This window comes from Acipenser ruthenus, chromosome 4 (assembly GCF_902713425.1).
Source record: "Acipenser ruthenus chromosome 4, fAciRut3.2 maternal haplotype, whole genome shotgun sequence".
Taxonomy (NCBI): Eukaryota; Metazoa; Chordata; class Actinopteri; order Acipenseriformes; family Acipenseridae; genus Acipenser; species Acipenser ruthenus.
The window spans coordinates 34,352,013-34,373,286 of NC_081192.1; the positions used below are offsets into that span (position 1 = coordinate 34,352,013).

Here is a 21,274-nt window from a genome sequence, read left to right on the forward strand (position 1 = left end):
TATTACAAAGGATTACAAGAACGCTACCATCTGAATCAGAATTGTTTTATGAACATGCAATACTCTTCTGTGATATAAGCCATTAAATACAACCCATGCAATGACAAAAACTTTCTGATGGTTTTATTACATAAGAAAGCCAAAGTACCGTATTTAATCGATATAGTGCACTATCTGGCAAGTTTAAGTCTGGTGCTTTCAGTTTGGTCTTCTTCCAAGGTTGATGTGGCTGCTTACTGTGAATGAGGTTTCATTGTCAACAGTAGCGAGACTGGAAGCCTTGATGAGAAGGAAATGGCTGGGAGTTCCACGATGCCTTAGCAGGGTAGCACTCCACGGTAAGGGGAAACTGCAGCTACTAGTTTCAGCCCTAACTAAGGAATTCAAGTGTGCTGAGGTTGGAAACTGGAAATTACCCTGATAGAATCGCGTGACGAGTGTGTAAGGGAGGTAGCACTGGGAGAAAGTGGGCAGCAAAGGACACAGTGGAAGATGCAAAGGCTGCCCTTCACATCAATGATATCATGGGGCAAGTACAACAGGGAAGAGGAGGTCTTGGTCTCAGTCGGCTCCCCCGAGATGGCACAAAGCAGCTCCAGCTGAAAGGAAGAAGTTGATAGTTACTGAAACGCAAAAGCAGGAGGAGCGGATGAGGTGTGTCAAGGTGGTATCCTAGACTAAGCAAATGTGGAACAGCGTAAGATTGGTTGGCGAGACCTGTGAACAGTGGAAAAGAGGAGGATCAGCTTCCTAATCAGGTCCACATATGATGTTCTTCCATCACTGCAGAACCTGAATGTGTGGGTGGGAGAGAACCATGCATGTCCTTTGTGTTCATCACTGGCTACCCTAACTCACATTCTTACAGGATTGAGCCAGGGGCGCTTCACTTGGCGTCATGCCAGGTGCTGCGATGCTTGGCATTAGCACCGGAAGAACAGCATAAAAATATCTACAGCTCACTGCCAATATCAGCAATAGCTGATACACAGAGAATGATATTCCATTCCTCCAGGAGTGCAACCAACAGGAATGGTTGTTCACCCAGGACAATTGGAGACTGCTAGAGATTGGAGAATGCAGGCAGATTTCGGCCAGCGTCTTATTTCCCACCACAACTACCCTTTGACCTGACCTTGTCCTGTGTTCAGTCTCAGCATGCCTTGTTCACCTGGTAGTGCTAACAGTGTCATGGTATGCTGAATTAGCCACTGAGGTGGAACCGTGGGTATGGAGAGTCCGGGTGTATCCTATAGAGATGGGTTTTCGGGTATTCGTTGTGCACTCCAGGACCAGCTTCTCAGAGACATTGGACTCAGTGGACAGGGGTTGCAGTGTACAGTAAAGGCTCTATCCCAGGAGGCAGAGAAAAGTAGCAATTGGCAACAGGTAAGTGAACTGCGCTGGGTTGGGTGGGGGATGGAGGGGAGTGGTGTGCCTTCCTGAGGTGTTGTGGGCTAATCGATGAAACACTGAAGACAGGAGGTGCCCATATGATGGCCCTTGCGAAGTGCCCCACCCAGCCTATGCTAGACATTTGCCATGTTGAGGCGCTAAGGAGGCTGTACTTTGGTTGATCCCTGGAGCCAGCATCGCCGCCATTGTTGTGTGCTTATGCGCCAGGGAGGCTCACAAAGAGGATGATCCTTGGAGCCAGCATTACACTTCAGCCATCAGCACTGGGCCAATAGGAAATCCATGTTACCTATTGGAGGAAAAGCACTGAAGGCTCGTATATTACAGCGAAGCTACGTCTTGGTTAGTCCCCACCACTACTATCTCATTTTATCTTGGCGAAATCCAAGTTCAATGTTAGCATGAAGTAAATAACAGCTATTCTCAATAATGTATGTTGTTAAAAAAAACTGGTCTAGAAAGGCCCATTCCCAGTTTGTAATAAGCTGCAAACACTTGTGTTCTAGTCAGTTTCTATTTACTGATTCAACTACTGAACACATTTATATCAACTTGTAGTCTTTATTGGTTATAAACAAATAGTTAGGATAGGCAGGCAAAGTGCTTCCCTGCCTTTCTCCTGATTGCTGCACAGACACTGTCCGTTTGTGGATTTGTACTGTAGTAGTGGCTGATGAAAGGTAATGCTTTTTAACTGAGTAAATAGTACTGAATTAATAAATAGGTGGAAGCTTGTCATCTGTCATCTGAGTTTCTTATTGAACTTTATTTAAACATCTTATTAAAAGGTTTTACAAAATCCATTCTTCCCTGCATCTGCCAAGGCTTAGTCTCCTGTCACTAATTTATTCATATTTTAATTTACTTCTGGCAGACTGCAATATTTACAAGCCCTTTTTATAATTAATTTCCTAAAATAGCAAATGGACTCATACATATTTGAAGATATAATTACAAGTGATTATTTCCATATTAGTATGAAAAGTGCTACTGGGAGCGTAGCTAACACAATACAGTTTATACAACTGGGTAACCTTTTATTACCTAATTGACCACTTACAAGTCGGTCCTGTTTCTAGAGTTGGGCCGGTAGGTACCTGCAGTAGAATTTCTTTAATTTTTTTTTTTTTAAACCTGAAGATAATATTTTCTGTTTTGGGTTAATGCATTGAAAACTGTATTGGGAGATATAGTTTTATATTTTTTATAAGACTCTTTGATTCTTATAAAATACAGGACAGTATAGTCTAGGGTGCATACAGATATTTGAGACAGGGTTGAAATAACTTATGAATTACAGTAACCCAACATACTATCTGTTTTTTATGGCCTGCCACTCAACACTTACATGACAGAATGGTGCGTAGTGGTTAAGACCACGTGTGTCTTATCCGGTACTTAACATTTCTGTCAGAGGTCACTTCAGCACACCTGTTGCTTGACACAATATGTTACACATAACTCCAGACTTGATCTGTCATGACTAGTTTTCTGATTGTGATGGACACTTTGGTCAATGCACCCAGTATCAGGCCTAATTTAAACAGCTTTACCCCTACTTTGTGTTCGGTTCAGGCAGTTTCTCAATATACTGAATTTGTTTTGCTGTTGAAGGGAATGCCATGAGGTGCCTGTGGTGTGTGAACGTGTTAAGTATGATTTACAAAGCTGGTGATGTGAGCCTTACTGATACTGATACTGATACTGAAAATACATTTCCGTGTAGACTATCGTACTCTTGAGATGATGAATGAGGTGCAATGTTTCAATGCATACAGCTCACAAAACTCACACTTTCTGAAAGCTTTTAGGGAGACTATAAAACATATTTAATGTAATACAAGTAACCAAGCAATGCTATTCTGGCTGTGCTTCTCATTTATTACATTTTATTTTGTATTTAGGCAGACCAGGTGTTGTCTGTAATTTACAACATATGTTAACATACATCACTCACCATGGCAGTAACTACAAAATTAGAGCCATCAGTACCACATACAGGTACTAGTCTTGGGGCTGCAGGCAAGTTCTGACAATTTGGTATTGTATCCTCTCCAACAAAGCTTGCTATATATGTAATCTTAAAATGTATTTTCTGGTGGCCATTTTGAGACATCAATTTTTTGCTCTGTGAGCAGTATTTGTTTTGTTAAAACCTTTTATTTTTATTTGTTTTTGTTATTTAAATAAATGGCGCACGGCGCGTCTTTTGCCCCACAGTACCTGCCTGTGTATTTTCCTTCCTGCTTCTGGCCTGACGTCCCCACTACATCCATCCTATCTCAGATGTTTTTAGGCTTCCAAGCCAGAAGGGCTGGGAAGCCTATTGTTATTGTTAGGATTCTTCTTCTTCTTCTTCTTCTTCTTCTTCTTCTTCTTCTTCTTCTTCTTCTTCCATCAACTTCAAATTGCTCCTGTTCACACACAGTGTAACCAATCAACATGAAACTTGGTGGGTATCATCCCGAGTAGATTACAGTTCAGATGCAAAAAAAAATGTGCTCCTGCGTCAATCAAGATGGCGGCCTGACACATTTTTTTAATAAACTTTGCATATGTTATCAGGTTCAGTTTTGCGAAGAAGAAGTTGCTGCGATAAATTTTACTATCAAAATGGCTGCCACCAAATTTGACAAAATGGGCCCCAAACATCAAACTGCTTCTGTTTGCACACCATTTAACCAACTAACTCCTAACTTGGTAGGCATCATCCTGGGGACAATGGAATTAAAATATGGCAAAATGGTGTTCTTTTGTAAAACAAGATGGCCACCAGACGGACATTTACGTCTTCAATTTAAACAGTTTACTTGACTAACTCCACATTTTACAAACATCATCCCTGTCACTGTATCAATGCAACTCACTCTGAAAAAAATGGTGTTGACCTAACCAAAATGGCCGTATGACACATTTTTTTTTAGAAACCTTTCGAAATCTACTTCTTGGGAACTGATGACGTGATTGATCTGTCACTTGGCATATATCATCAGCAACCAAACCCGCTTCAACTTTGGGAAGCAGAAGTTGCTGCGATAAATTTTACTATCAAACTGCCTGCCACCAAATTCGCCAAAACACGCACCAAAAAACAAACTGCTTCTGATCGAAAACCATTTAACCAACTTACTCCCAACTTGGTAGGCATCATCCCAGTGACAATAGAATTCAAATATTGCAAAATGGTGTTTTGTTGTTGAACAAGATGGCTGCCGGACCTACATTTTCAAGTTCTACATTTACAAGTTTCCGGATATGCTTCCAGCCTATATAATTATTACCTCACCCAATGTTCTATTACGCATGCGCTGTTGGAGTTAGTGGACTGAGTATATTCAAAGTTGATAGTAGACATCTTTGCCCATATTAAGCGATTTAATTTAATAAAATTCTGTATGTCAGGTGAACATTATTCAATTGAATTTTTGAACGAAGGTAGGAAACACAATTTAATTTTGTATATTAAAATTATAGTGAATTCTGCGGCGCCAGTGCCACCATGTTAAATGGCTGAGGCCGTGAATGTGGTAGATCAATTGCTAAAGTCTCCCTTTGGTACTTTAGAATATACTGAGAAAGTTTGTATAAAATCTGAGAATAGACCTCAAATAAAAATAGACGTAGAAGAAGAAAATACAGGGAAGGAAAGTACTACTAGATAATTTCATTGTCACTGGTATGATAGAGTGGATTAGCTGACAAGCAGCACGATTATAAACCAACTGTATTGTTGGCCTTGTTTACTTTTCTGTATTTCTGCTAGTACTTGGACAAAATACGGATATAACGATATAACAAATTTGGAATGAGCAGTAAAACGGCATTCCAAAGCAAACGACCTGCTGTAAAACAGAGTTTGTCATTTTTCGATCACATCTAGTGAATTTTATCCAAATATAAGTGATACATTTCTTTTGATGCTCAAATATCAGTGATACGTTTCTTTTGCTTTTGATGCTCAGTGCATATATATATATATACAGCTCTGGAAAAAATTAAGAGACCACTGCAAAATTATCAGTTTCTCTGGTTTTACTATTTATAGGTATGTGTTTGGGTAAAATGAACATTTTTGTTTTATTCTATAAACTACTGACAACATTTCTCCCAAATTCCAAATAAAAATATTGTCATTTAGAGCATTTATTTGCAGAAAATGACAACTGGTCAAAATAACAAAAAAGATGCAGTGTTGTCAGACCTCGAATAATGCAAAGAAAATAAGTTCATCTTCATTTTTAAACAACACAATACTAATGTTTTAACTTAGGAAGAGTTCAGAAATCAATATTTGGTGGAATAACCCTGATTTTCAAGCACAGCTTTCATGCGTCTTGGCATGCTCTCCACCAGTCTTTCACATTGATATTGGGTGACTTTATGCCACTCCTGGTGCAAAAATTCAAGCAGCTCGGCTTTGTTTGATGGCTCGTGACCATCCATCTTCCTCTTGATCATATTCCAGAGGTTTTCAATGGGGTTCAGGTCTTGAGATTGGGCTGGCCATGACAGGGTCTTGATCTGGTGGTCCTCCATCCACAACTTGATTGACCTGGCTGTGTGGCATGGAGCATTGTCCTGCTGGAAAAACCAATCCTCAGAGTTGGGGAACATTGTCAGAGCAGAAGGAAGCAAGTTTTCTTCCAGGACAACCTTGTACTTGGCTTTTTTTGTATATTGCTTTTTTAATATACAGACATTATTTATTAAAAATTAAACAATGTCCTTTGTTTTTGGTGGAACTTCTCATCATATTTTTCCACCACCATTAAAATGACTTTTAAATCGAAGGCTCTGAGAGAAGCCTGTAACCTGCCTGGGAACTGGTCAGGGGTAGATTCATGCTGACTCTCCTGACAATGCATCCCCATTCTGTCACATAAAAGCAGTCTGGTTGTTGCAATGTAGTAAAATGTTGCTTTTGTTTTTGATAGAACTGTACATTTTTTTATCCACTTGTGTTGGGTCCTTAATCTCCAGACAACATTGTTGAAGTAGTTTTTTATCCAAGCAACTACAAGACTCAAGTTCAATGCCATAAACTAGAATGATGAAAGAAAAAACTGATTTTACTAGAAATGGGAGTTTTTGTGAACAAAAACAAAGCATTATCCAAGGGTTAGGCCTGTGTCACGTCAGATCAAATGGTTTGAAAACTTGAAGCAAAATGGAATGTTCATTGATTGAACACCACCTGTAATTGAAGCATACAGTTGTGCAACAACTAGAAAGACCCTGTGTCAAAGCATGTACTCGGAGTTATTGAGTAGCCATATAAATTCCATATTTTTAATGAAGCCCGTATAAAACTGGGGTAGCATGGAGTAGCAACTGCTCAAAATCTTTCATTTTATATAGCCCTCCTCAAAGCTGCCAAGCTGCTGTAATTTTAAAATACTGCTGTAGCAACAGTAACTCATTAGAATTTTTCATAAAATAATTTATATTGTCAGATCACACCCGCTCTGCTCTCTGTTATGTATATGGTGCTTGCTGATTTATCGACCATGAGTATCAATACATACTGTAGATAACGGTTAAGGCAATTCCTCTGTGGCAACACACATTTGTTGTAATAATCACTGGTTTTGGATACTTGAGATTGCATTGCATATATTGTATAATGGAGCCTGATCAGGTCTACACTGTAAAAAGGATAGCAAATTTACTAGGCTAAGGACAACATTATTCATATTCATTGAGGAAGGTGTTAATGTGTATCATCTACAGATGGTAGAAAAGCCTTCGGACAGAATCGCAGGTGTGAGAAATTGTAATTATAAAGGGGAATGTGCAACGGGGGATTCTTCCATGTCACCCACCTCCTGGAGACAGTCCTGCTGCATGCCTGGGTTATACAGTTCTTTGCCTAGACAAAGTCAGGATCAAGGGACCATTCATGTTTTTAAAGTTGGACTAGAAGATATTTCTGTTTTTTCATTGCTTGGCTTGCTGTGCAACGTCTTGTGATGCTTGCGTATGATAAAAACTATAAGTGATCAAGCTGTATTGTTTTGTATCAGGATCCAGAAACTTGCAGTACTCTAGTCTGCTGACAATGATCTAACTTGCAGTCCTAAAGTACTGAGAATCAATATGACAACAGCATAGTGAGTTTAATGTATTCAAAGTGCTGTAAATCTTTTTTTTTTAAAGTACTTTCTTTCTTGGGAGGAATACTGAAGCACGCTTCAAACCCTTGTTGTAAATTTCTTTTTAATGGCTTCAAATTAAAGCATTTCATTGCGTGAACTTGAAACAAATGAGAATGTGGTAATTAATATGAAGTTAACTGCAGAATATAGATCAGGTGAAATTACTGCAGAGTGTCTGTATTCTCTTGTATTTATGTATTCCCCAATTCAAAATTTAGGGACATGTGTCAAAGTTGCAGATGCATCCACTGACAAAGGCTCTCTGAATATAGGAATGCAGGATGGCTCATCATGTGTTAAGTGGAGTTACAACTGGAAATTGAAGCTGTCTAGCAAAGAAAGAGCTGTAGACTTGAATAGGAGCAGACCAACATGTTCCTTCACATAATTTTTAAAATGAAAAAAAATGTATGAGAAATAATAATAATACAAAAAAATCCACTATTAATATGGTGAGCAATGGTAATGGTACTGAAACTAATGTTCAGGAAAAATATTACTGTACTACTTTAAGTTATTACATGAGTAGTGCTTGAAAAAAACAATTGATCAACGATCAGTAAATGATGCACAAAAACGAATGAAACTACAAGAAGTCATGTTAAGTACTTTTAAATAAAAAAATAATATTCCTGCACCATTGATAAAATGTAATAATGCGTTACAAATCTGTTAGAAATTTGTAATTCAACTTATGTTACTAATTAAATGTATCTTAAATTTGCTAAAGAAATTGGACTCTAATTATGTTTGGGTCATTTCATATGAAATCAATCTCGACCTTGACCTCCTTTTATCCTGATTTGGATAAAAATTGAATAAAAAATGAGTGACATCCCGTTCATGAGATACAGCTCATCAAAGTTGACCCATTTTGGACCCCCCATCCAACCTTTCCATGGTCATAACTTCCTCCATAACTGACAGAGAAAGGTAGTTTTGGTGTCATTTTACAGCTCCCGAATAGCACTATCTTCTCATTCTATGGATGGTTCTGTGAGGTGTACGATAAAAAAGTTGTTTGATTCTGTGACCTTTGACCTCACCCTGGTCAAATCGTGTAACCTTGAAGATTTTTTTTTTTATGTAGATAAGGGTCTAGGTTACAATCTATCAAAAACTGACAAAAATCCAAGGTTATGCAATTTGACCTGGGTGAGATCAAAGGTCACAGATTCACACAACGTTTTTTATCTTGTATTTTACATCAATCTTGATATAATGAATATATAGTCCTATTTGAGAGCTTTTAAACAACACCAACACCAGCTTTCTATGTCAATTCTGGAGGAAGTTACGACCATGTAAAGGTAGGGTGGGTGTCCAAATCAGGTCAAGCTTTGATGACCTGTATCTCATGAACGGGAGGTCACTCAGGCCTACAATTCACAGTGTAACCATTTCTTCCAAAGACAATAGTAGGTGCAAAAGTTTCTCAAAATCGGAGGTCAAGTGAAAACTGGCCGTTTTTTTTTTTATTGATTTCATAAGGAGTGACCTATTTCTTCTGTTCTATCCACTCAAACATTAGTTCATCCTCAACATTTCAGTCAGCATTGTTTCTGACTAGTTTGTGTATCATTTCTAGTAAATCAATGTAGACATAACATGGCTACAATGTAAAAAGACAGAAGAACAAGGAACATAATGATCTGAGAATTATGGTAATACCGTCCAACAGCACAACAAGGACTCATTTGAAATAAACACGGCTCAGGCGAATCTAATATTGTTTTGGGAGCCAAATTGCATACATTTCAAATTATAAACCAATCTGTGTAGCTATTTATAGCTTGTTGTTAGTTTTCTGTACAGGTTGACACATAAGGCAAATACAGCTGCTGTAAATTCAATTTATTTTCAAAACAGAATTAATGATAACAGGTTAAATTGGGAACAGCAGTTTCTCAGCTTCAGTCCTCTGGGACTCCAAACAGGGTTTTGTTTCAGTCAGGACAGAAGGTTAGCGATTTTTTTGTGTGCATTATCAGAATACAGACCTTTTTCACAAAGCTCACAAAGGCTGTTTTGGTTTATTTAATACATTAGGACAGTCATAACACTTGCACTTATAAAAGTGTATATCGTACATTTGCACAGCTTATACACTGCATTGATTTTGCTTGACTAGCTTTTCTATATATTTGTTTAATGATTCTTTATTATTATTATTATTATTATTTATTTCTTAGGAGACGCCCTTATCCAGGGCGACTTACAATTGTTACAAGATAATTATATACTATTTACTATGCCTGTGTTCTACCATGCTTTCACAATGATTTACTTGGCTTTACTATAATTGAATATGGTTTTATTTTAGGATACTGCAGTACAGTACTACAATACAAATTGAAGACATGAAGTTCTTAATATAAACTATTTTTTTAATGAGAAAAACAGACAGGTTGTTTTGTAAAAAGTTAAAAAGGTTCTTGTTCTGACAAGGTACTATAAGTCAATACTGTTTGGAACCAGGGGGAGCCTAACTTTGTTTAATAGTGTGTGTGTGTGTGTGTGTGTGTGTGTGTGTGTGTGTGTGTGTGTGTGTGTGTGTGTGTGTGTGTGTTGGGGGGGGGGGGGGGCAGGGTAAAGAAGAACTGTCGAGCAAAGCGAGGCAAACATTCTTTTTGCTAAGAAGCTCTAGTAAACATAATTTTTACTGTTCAATCTTTTCAAGTTACACTTTTTGTAATAGTAAACCCACAAAATTGGACAGGTGTTTCAACATAAAATATAGAATAATTACTCACTGAGCATTTATTAATTACAAACACAAGCAGCACCAAATGGCAGAACCAGTTCCTGTGGTGTATCTGCACAATGCAACTGCAATTAGCTATAATTCCAAAATGAAGCTTATTAAAGGGAAGTGCTAAACAAACACAAACAATAACATGTACAAAATGTTATTTGGCTTGTTTATTGATAGATATATTGACTTATGTATGTTAACAGTTAAAATATTCCTTGCTTGGCTTTGTTTTAAATGTAGTGCTAGATGCTAGAGAATGTTTTTCACGTTTTGCCATCAGACATGCTAAGCTCAATTATCACAGCTAAACCAGCTGCTTCGAGACATTCAGAAAGTAAATGCTCAGTATAACAGGGCAATGCTTGGTGCTGATAGGTTGAAACAATAAGCACCCGCCCTCACATGGCAATGCTTAGTGCTAATTTGCTGAAACACTAAATGCCAGCCCTCACACAACAACAGCTAATTCATGACAATTTTACAGGCAGTGCTGATCAACCATATACTGCAGTGTTTACAAAGGTACCACAAAATGTTCCTGTCAGGACAACTGAATAAGTCCACACCACCGGTCACTTTTTTTTAAAGTAACAAAAACATCTATTCACTGCCAAACATGAACTATTTTAGATGTGTAATGACTGCAGTATAGGATACTGACCTTAAGGTTACAGTTTCAGTGTAGGGAGAGGATTATTCATTGTTTTATTAACAATAATATGATAGCCAATCAGAGTGCAGTGTCCTGACAGGAACAGTTTGTGGTACCTTTGTAAGCACTGCGTTCGGACACACCGACAGCACTGTCACTTCTGGTATCCTTACGCACCAAATTAAATAAATAAAAAGTGATGTGAAGTATGTGAAGTTTACCTACCCCAGACCAATGGAGTCGATGATATACTGAAATCTAAGAGATCGTGTAGGGAAAATGTATTGTTATTGTTTATGTGGCCCATCCTCTGAATACATTTCCATTATTATATTTTATTTTAAAGATTTTAAAGACAAACCAATGCCAAATACAACAAGGTACAATACATATATAATGAACGGAAAAAAGTGGAGGGGCAAAATATATAATTTGCCCCCCCCATATTCAAAGTGTGTGTGGGGGGGGGGGGGAATACATTATTTTTAAGGGCATGGTTAAACCAAAAACTTGAGAGTTTTGTTTTTTTTTTGTTTATGGAAGGTGTAAACTTGATTCCACAACTGTCCTAAATAGGTATGTCCCCTATTCATCTACCATTTCCCCTTTTCAGTAGTGCTGGTTCAGAAACTAGAGTACTGCTTATTTTTGAAAATACTTCACTAAGGTCGTCACCGTTGAATGTGTTAACTTCTCCTTTTAGTTTGCTACTAATAAAAGTTTAGAAAATCCATAAACTATACACGATACTAATAAACATTTAGAAAATCCATAAACTATACATGAACTTTGAGCTGCTGACAAGTAGCTATATCACTTGTGTCTGGTTTGTTTTTGTATTGCATTGCTATATAACATACTGACTCAATGGCATTTCAGTCCATTATTAAACAACCTAGCCTTGTTTCCTGTAAGAACATAAGAACATAAGAAAGTTTACAAACGAGAGGAGGCCATTCAGCCCATCTTGCTCGTTTGGTTGTTAGTAGCTTATTGATCCCAGAATCTCATCAAGCAGCTTCTTGAAGGATCTCAGGGTGTCAGCTTCAACAACATTACTGGGGAGTTGGTTCCAGATGTAGATGTAATTTTCTTTGTATTTGCAGTGCCAGCACCGGTATTCAATCACCTACAATGCACCTGGCTGGACTGCCTACCAAATGAATACTCAAAGGTTCACATGCAGAATGTAAATTGCCTTGCTTGTTTGTCATAACTTTTCCAATCTATTCCTGATGCTGACTTTGCTCATTTCCAACGAGAAGTGTAATCTCTGCAGTGAATTGTGGGATTGAAGTCTTTAACCTCTGATTAAACTCGACAAACAAATACATCTCCCAGTACACAGTGCTAGGTAATTCAGTTGGAGTGATGAGCTTTTAAGGAAGGTATAAGGAAAGGTCAAGTGTACGTATAGTGAGTGGCATTTGCTAATTTCGTGACATATTGGTGAAAGGAACAGCTTTTAAATGACTCGATGAGGAAGTTCATAGTCATTGATTGGTAATTGTGTAATTAATGGCAAACCAGAGAAAGGTAGCTGTTCTATTTTTTTAATGAACACCATTTAAAAGGCTTGTTTTGGTTTCATTTAAACCCTGCCAACAATAGGATAAAGGGAATTCCAAGTATCTGATTTCCAAGTATCTGCACACCCCTAGTATGGAATAGGAAATGGAAATGCATAGTTTAATAAGTGGAAAGACCTACATTTTATTAGGGTAAGCAAATAAGGTGTTAGCATCATGGTAAAGTATTTCAAAATGACTGATTTACAGCATGTGGAATACCTTCTGGTGTTCTCAAGATACAAGAATATAAGTGTGACATACAGCCACAGACACCTCCATATATTCCCACAATCTGACATTCCCAATAACTTGTTAATGTTAATACCAAGTTTCAGTGTTTTTCCAAATATATGTAATGTATGTATACTGTATGTATTGTATCTATAATGTACTATAATAATGCGTGTATCATTATATATATATATATATATATATATATATATATATATATATATATATATATAGAGAGAGAGAGAGAGAGAGAGAGAGAGAGAGAGAGAGAGAGAGAATAGTCCCTGATAACCATTATTTTTCCTACTAAATGCATTTATAGCATTGACTGATTAATCAAGGACATCTGTCTTATACATTATTATTTTTGCATTAAAAAGCATTATGATTGGATCTTAAGGGAGGGCCTACAATTTATATGCCATTTTGTTCAAAGAAATATTTCTTTGAGGATAATCTGTTGCAAATCTGTGTTACTTTGTAAAGAAGCTAGATTATCTTGGTTTTTTAATTATTTTGAGCTTTATCTAATATCATCATTCAGTGTAGATTGCATTGTTGCCAACTCACATTAACATGAGCCCCGAATAAGGCAATACACAGTCACTTCCAACTGCAAACAGCATATATATTATGCTGGTGATCTGTTGGCTGTTCTAACAGTAGTTTAGATGGATATGCAGCAGTGTGGAGTAGTGGTTAGGGCTCTGGACTCTTGACCAGAGGGTTGTGGGTTCACTCCCCAGTGGGGGACACTGCTGTTGTACCCTTGAGCAAGGTACTTTACCTAGATTGCTCCAGTAAAAACCCAACTGTATAAATGGGTAATTGTATGTAAAAATAATGTGATATCTGTATAATGTGAAATAATGTATAATGTGATATCTTGTAACAATTGTAAGTCGCCCTGGATAAGGGCGTCTGCTAAGAAATAAGAAATAAATAATAATCAAGAAGGCATGGGAGAGTATGGAACTGATATAGTAGTTCATTACACATGGATTGCAATCTTCTATTGAAGGGAGAGGAACTCTGTGTATTGAAATTCTGTCATTAGTTTTATGATTGAAACAGCAAAAACAGCCTTTGCAGTACAGCAAAGACCTAAATTGGCCTTTTATGCTTAATGCTCTATTGCCAATCCAGCAAGTCAACCATCTCTTGGCAAACAAGATCCTGATCCTGTTGTATAATTAACCTACACATTATTATTAAGAGACCATGGACCAAATTCACGAAATACATACTGGTTGCAAAACATTAAAGGGTTAGAGTTAATGAAATAAAATCATCATACAAGTCAGGCACTTCCAAAAACAATGCCACCAGAAAACCTTCAAGAAAGTGTGCTGAGGAATGTACCATACCACAATAGATAAGCAGATAAAATTGACAGATACAGATCCTGACTAAATACCTCTGATGCAGACATTAACTGCCTGCAAGGAAAAACAAGAGCGTGAAAGAGATTATACAAAGAATACTTAATAATAATTCCCTACCCTTTCTTCTTCTTCTCTGAGGTCTGGCATTGTACTGATGCACAAGGTCACAGCAGTGATGGTTACAAAGATGACTGAGAGACAAGCAAAGATCTTCCCAGGGAGGCCTGAATGAGGGTTCTCCAACATGTCCCCGAGTTTCTTCATGTAGCCGCCCATCTGGACATCTTCCTGGAAGGCACTCTGTGGTTCTTCAGTGACTGGAAAGACCTCCTCTTCATCCCTCTTGGCCTCAGCGTACTCCTCCTCCCTCTGGCGCAGTTTCCGCAGGCAGCACCACTCCAGGTTCTTCTCCTCAATGCCCCAGTAGAGGAGCTCCTCCTGGAAGGAGAGGGCACACATCTCCCGAAGGAGCCTGAGCTTCCCGGCTGCTAAGAAGGTCATGATGGTCCTAAAGGCACATGGGTTACGGTCGAAGAAAAACTCATTGCAGCTCACATCGTAGTCGTCACAGATGTCCATTATCTCATCGTAGTTGTTGCAGGTTTTTAATTTCCCCAGCCTGGTTAAAGGAAACTCCTCCAGTGTGGTCCAGGGAATCCTATACTTGATCCCCCCCACATTAATGATTACATACCCTGTCCTGTTGTCCTCCAAGTGGGATATGCAGTAGAGGTCTTCCCCTTGACTGAGAAGCTTGGCTTTTTTGTAAAAGACCCCTTTCTTTGTGCGGATCTCATGCATGTTCTCAAGTGGGTTAAATGAGTAGGTTGAAAACTGCCGGTCCATGCTGCTGGATAACAGTGCCATTTCCTGATACATTTGTGCAAGCGTTTTTTTACCAGCACATCTTCAGGGAAATTGTTTGACTTTAGTGAAGCCACCCATTCAAAGGTAATTCTGTTATCTGCAATATAACAGAAAATGCATGTGAGGGGAAGAAAGTTTTGCACAACAAATTAGAAGCAGGTCATTGGGTATAACATTTTGTAAATATATATATATATATATATATATAGAAACATACATCTTTAAAATAAACTCCTGTTGTGAATATGCCATGTACATTGCATCTAAATAAAATCAATCAGCATTTGTATTTCTACAACAAATTTCAGGCTATTATATATATATATATATATATATATATATATATATATATATATATATATATATATATATATATATATATATATATATACCATTAGATTATACCAAGCTGTGTTGACTTACTGTGTTGTCATGTGTCAGTAGTTTCCATGCAAATGTAATTAAATGTGGCCCTGTATTTCTCTGTATCAAGCTGTTCAAATTCTTGATCTAAAAAAACATATTTTTTGACACGGTGCAGAAAAACATTCAAAGCACTGACCCATTTAGAACTGAGGCAGACTTGTATTATACAGTTTGTGGGGGGAGTAAGGCTGTTATAATTGGACTAGGGCTATGTTCTTGGTTGAAATGGCTGGTTTAGCCTTGAGACAACATTTAAAATATTGTGTTCTAGCATTCTTCTGATATACTTAGACAACTGATACAAAAAGTGCAGGAGTAGAGCATTTGTATTAAAAATTTTAAAATGTAAGGTTTGCTCATGGTAAAGCAGTAGCACTTTGTGTCACAATACTGCCATATATCAGACTTTTTACCAGATAAATCTAAATGCTTCTGTTAATTACATTCGGCTGTCAAGGATAATGTATTGATATGGATGAATTAGTTAGATAACAGTTCTGTAAATATAATTGCAACTGGTATATGCATGTTATTAGTACAAACTTCACTTACCATTAGACTGGTTTATATAAGGGTTATTGAACTCCATACTCTAAATGGCACTCACATATCTTCAAAGTGGTTTTACGAACGATGTGCAAATCAATCAAACATCAGTGATGTTTTGACAATTATTCCAAACAAAATGCCACTGAATGTGTTTTAGGAATGCATGAAATATCTGTGTGGAATTTTAAGAAAACCAACATATTTGTCATTCACGCATTAGAAGTATGGCTGTAAAAACAGTAGAATTTCACTTTAGGCAATTCACGCGCTTTTTGCAGCATTCATGTACAACTACCCCCCTCTAAACATTTAAATTGACTAGGGTTTCCTGTTTTTAATATGCTTTACTATACCTCACTTGGCTGACCTGTTTGGTAAACTTTTACATTAGGGTATTTTCTTTAATGGATTTGAAATAAGTACAATTCTGTAGTGCCCAGTTACTAAGCAGTTATGCCAAGCAAATAATGCTCTATTGTTATACCGTAATGTTATACCAAGCAATGTTATTTTATGCCACTAACATATATTTAAATGATATAAAATGTGACAAGGCAACTGAAGTAAATATTGTGACAGCATTTAAGGTACAGGAACACTTTTTTTTTTTAATAGATTCTCAAATTAAAGAATAACTGTCTTTGTTTACTATTACCGTGTAAAGCAATGTTACAGTTGGGAGACATGTCTTTGTGCTGGGTTCAAAACAACAATAAAAAAGTTTTAAAAACTGAAATACTGGTACTTGGAACAGCCAGGTATCTATCTATTTAACTATTTACTGCTCAATGATATCTCTTTCATTACCTGAAATTATTTTAAAAACATGGATGAAATAACTGGATTATGAATGAATAATTCATGTTATTAGAATTTTTACGTATATATACTTTTCTGATAAAACCGATAGCTCATATACTCCAATTGTGAGAAACATTTGTATTGCTTTTCAGAGGTGACATGCAAGTGCAAAAGACCAGTATGTATACCGCGACTTGGAGGTGTGCTTCACACTTTTCAAACACTGGCCCAACTTGCAAGGTACATGTTAAGCATAGAGATCAATGTTTTGTTTTGTGGTTATCCTAGTATTTTCTGTTATGAGGTCTGTAATAAATGAAAACCAAAGCAGTGATGTGTGTTTTTTCTTTGTACAATGCCTCCTTTTCTAAAACATTTTGAAGAGTTTATTTAAGTTAAATGTGAGTTTTCACTTGCATGCACATCTAAAAGGCAGAAGTCAACCACAGTAATGATATTACTTTATGAAAATGTGTATTTTGCCACTTTGTTTCTTGAGCAGAAACCACAATACCATTTATTACATTTAAAAAGTCTACTTTTATACTGTTTCTGCCTGAAAAATCTTTTTCTGGAATAGATCATGGTAATTAATCTATACTGAAACAAAACAGAGAAGCACACAGAACATATTATTGTAAGATAAGTAATAAGTACAAAATAAATAAAAGAAACAGGGATATATGTTCTAATCCAAGGCTATTATTGTAGCATGGCCAGGTCCTGTTGTAGGTGAGTACTCAGGGTCTGGAAAGAATGGGGATGCTTTCAGAGAATACTATGGAGATTAAAATGGCCACGTACATCATTAGTAGTAGTAGTGCCTGTTACATAATAAATATGAGGAGTATTTTAGCCCATTTTGTGCACAGTTGTTATTTTTTATACCATTTTTTAAAACATATCAGCCCTTTTTTAGGATTTCTTGAAACAAAACTCCTTCTCTACAGCACTTACTGCATAGTGTAATATTTCTTAATGCTTGTCATTTAAGGTTTAACTTAAGTGTTATATTACAGTACATGACTGAGTGATACAAGCACAGGGTACAAAGCTTTCAGTATTTTCAGTTTATTTTTTTTAATGTATACACCTGCCTGTGAATATGAGTACCTGCACTTTTTTGTTGAGAATATCACCCCTATATATATATATATATATATATATATATATATATATATATATATAATATATATATATATATATATATATATATATATATATATATATATATATATATATATATATATATATATTAGCTGTATAATCCTGTTCATAGACTAATAAAAATGTATTCCTGGTGGAGTTTGCTAAACATTACTAAAGTAACATCTTTGAAAGTCCCTTTAAACTAATGGAACCCCATTTCAATAACAAGTTGAAGCAGCAATCCGATGTTTGCTGAATAGTTTTAGCTAGCTCCTCTATACACACACTCACACACACCACCAAACCAGACTGCAACTACTAATTGCAGCAGTATGAGTTAAAGGAAAAGTCGACCCTTTTTTTTGTATATACATGTAAGGCATACTGTATACATATGGCGAATGCAATGTATCACTCATTTAGTTATAAATAAACGGAAAAATACACTATAATAAATCACAATCTATATAAAATGTTGTGTATTGTTGAGGGAACTACAGATACAAATAATTAAATATATTGGCTCTTTATCATCTATTCCACTGGCCAATATTCTTTTGAAGCCACACATTGCCCTTATTAGGACTACAAAGCTGCTCTACTTAGCGAGTTGGAAACACTCGAAGCCCTCACTCAGATCAAAACATTGTACATCTCACGGATTTTACACAACCCACAAACACAATAGATGTACCTAGTGCAAAATATTAATTCATTTAACGCATATTGCACATATAACCGGGTAGTGCACATATTAACCTATTTTGGATTTAAATCAATCCTTGGGAAACGTGACTTCTTTCTTTCTTTCTTTCTTTCTTTTTCTTTCTTTTTTAATGTGATACTTATCGGTTCTCTAAATTATCCTAGAACATATTGCTGAAACACATTTTTTCTACAAACACAAATCTCCCCTGAACCAAACGAGAATTCGTAAACTGGTCGACCCAATCTGGAACAAGTCGGTGCAGTCCTAAAACAGGGTTGGTCTTACCCGAACTACCGTATTCTGTATGAGAGACTCTCGCAACATAATTAAGGAAACATTAAGATAGGCCTAATTGAGAACATGTGCACATTGTAGTATCTCGCTGTTCCTGTCCCTTTCTGTCATTTTTTATTTTAAGTTTGAAGTGGAATATTCTGTTATAAAGCTAGGGTGAAGCTTTACTTCACCAGTACTTTATGAATACTGGTGAACTGGTGAAGGCCCTGGTACTCTCCCGCCTAGACTACTGCAACTCCCTCCTGCTCATCCAGAACTCTGCTGCTCGCCTGGTGTTCTCTCTACCTCGCTTCGCCCACGCTACTCCACTACTCCGCTCGCTCCACTGGCTCCCGATCACCGCTCGCATCCAGTTCAAGACTCTTGTACTAGCCTACAGATGCCTTGACCAGACTGCACCCAGCTACCTCCAGACCCTCATCTCTCCCTACACCCCCACTCGACCTCTCCGCTCCGCCTGCACTAGAAGACTGGCTCTACCTCCGCTACGCTCCCCTGCCTCCCGAGCCCGCTCCTTCTCCACCCTTGCTCCGCAGTGGTGGAACGACCTTCCTACAGATGTCAGGACTGCCCAGTCCCTGACCACATTCCAGCGCCTCCTTAAGACTCACCTCTTCAAACAGCACCTGTAGAACTCCTCTGTTTGTATCCTGGGACACTATCACCCTTCATTTAAATGTGCTTTATTTTGCTCTTATCTGCCCCCTATTTTACTGCATTTAATCCTGTACTTCAGAATACTGTATCTGCCAAGTGTTTAACCTGTAGTATTTTGTATTTAATCATATCCTGATGTAACTATCACTATTTAATCATATCCTGATGTAACTATCACTATTATCTGCTGTATTATTGAATTATGGTTTGTCACACTTGTACTTTGCTTGAACAAAAGTTATTGTATTTCTTGCTCTTATTGTATTACTTGTAGTGTAACACTTGAAATGTATTTGCTTACGATTGTAAGTCGCTCTGGATAAGGGCGTCTGCTAAGAAATAAATAAATAAATAAATAAATAAATAAATAAATAAATAATAATAATAATAATAATAATAATAATAATAATAATAATAATAATAATAATAATAATAATAATAATATACTTAATATTGCATATATAGTAAGTATAAAGGAATATTGATGCGGAATATTCCCGTTTTTAACATCCTCGGTTTACACACTAAAGGCAGTGAAAATCTTATAAAAACACTTTATACTTTCAAATGTAAATTTACTGTACCAAATTCTGCATAGTAAAATGTATGCATTTTGTATTATTACAAAATCATTGGTATAAGTCACTCGTAATGCTTCTTACCTTTCCTTAGATACCGCCGTACATTCAGCATAAAACCGCATTACTGTTCAACAAGACCTCTTTAATACAACAAGACAATGCATTCATCACGGAACGACCCATCCCGGATATCTCTAACATTTTGGAGATGTCCAAGGAGTTATTTGTTTGTTTATTTATTTATTCTAGGGGAGGTGTAGGTTGCTTTGTCAGGTAACGGTCCCTTTTCAGTCTTTTAAAAGAAAGTTTCACAGAAGTAGTCTGTAGGTTGAAAGTTTATTTTGATGCAGTGGTGGAAGAAAAAAATAAACTGGTAAAGCAGGTTTGTTCGTCGTGGTTCAGAAAGAAAGAAGAAAACGCGTCTTTTTTTTCTTTTACAGATTAAACAAGCTTTCCAGTGCACGCCAAGTCTGCATATTGTCCTTTAAAAACAAAACCTTCTCCAGGTCGGTTGAATCTCAGCTTTCCCAGCAGTAGCTCCCAGCGTGTACAATCAGAAGTTGTACCAGCACTTCAGAGGCATGGTTTTCCGGGCTTCCTTTGTGGCTCAATATAGGGCAAACCATAAACCTAGGTGGGAGACACGAAAGAAAATTCTGGGTGCGTGAAGTAACTGAGCGGCTCAGAGCGAGGATTGTTCCGCTCACTCAGATCACCGATTATATCTACTCTGCAGCGCTCTGAGCTGCTCGGGGAGCGGAACTGAGCATACCGTTAAGTGGGTTCTTTCACTGGGCTGCTCTGAGCGGCTCACTTACTTAACGCGCCCACTGGCAATCTGGCAACGCACGAGAGTCATCCAAAATATGCTTTATGACGTCAGGTTGCCATTTACTTCAATAACAACTGCGTCTCCACTTATTTCTCTGATGCTTAAAGTGACAATGGGTGACAGTAAACTACAATAATAGTGCACGCTTTTTTATTTATTTATTTATTTATTTATGTATTTATTTATTTATTTTAAGTTTCTGCTGTTTCTTGCCACGCCATTCTCCAAACAATACCAACGA

The 21,274-nt window shown here is 37.1% G+C and overlaps 1 protein-coding gene across 2 annotated transcripts in view; it reads right to left on the reverse strand.

The window, feature by feature from the left end:
- Positions 1-21,023, reverse strand: part of LOC117400005 (potassium voltage-gated channel subfamily G member 2-like) — a 32,226-nt gene extending 11,203 nt beyond the window's left edge. The window contains exons 1-2 of one of the 2 annotated variants that reach the window (XM_033999464.2): positions 20,283-21,023; positions 14,283-15,129 (exon numbers count right to left, since the gene is read on the reverse strand). In XM_033999464.2, the coding sequence (XP_033855355.1) occupies positions 14,283-15,044 (762 nt within the window). In that variant the 5' untranslated portion in view covers positions 15,045-15,129; positions 20,283-21,023. Of the gene's footprint in view, positions 1-14,282; positions 15,130-15,455; positions 17,224-20,282 lie in introns of those variants that run through there. The other variant, XM_059022316.1, reaches the window with a different exon arrangement.
- Positions 21,024-21,274: the final 251 nt, after the last annotated feature.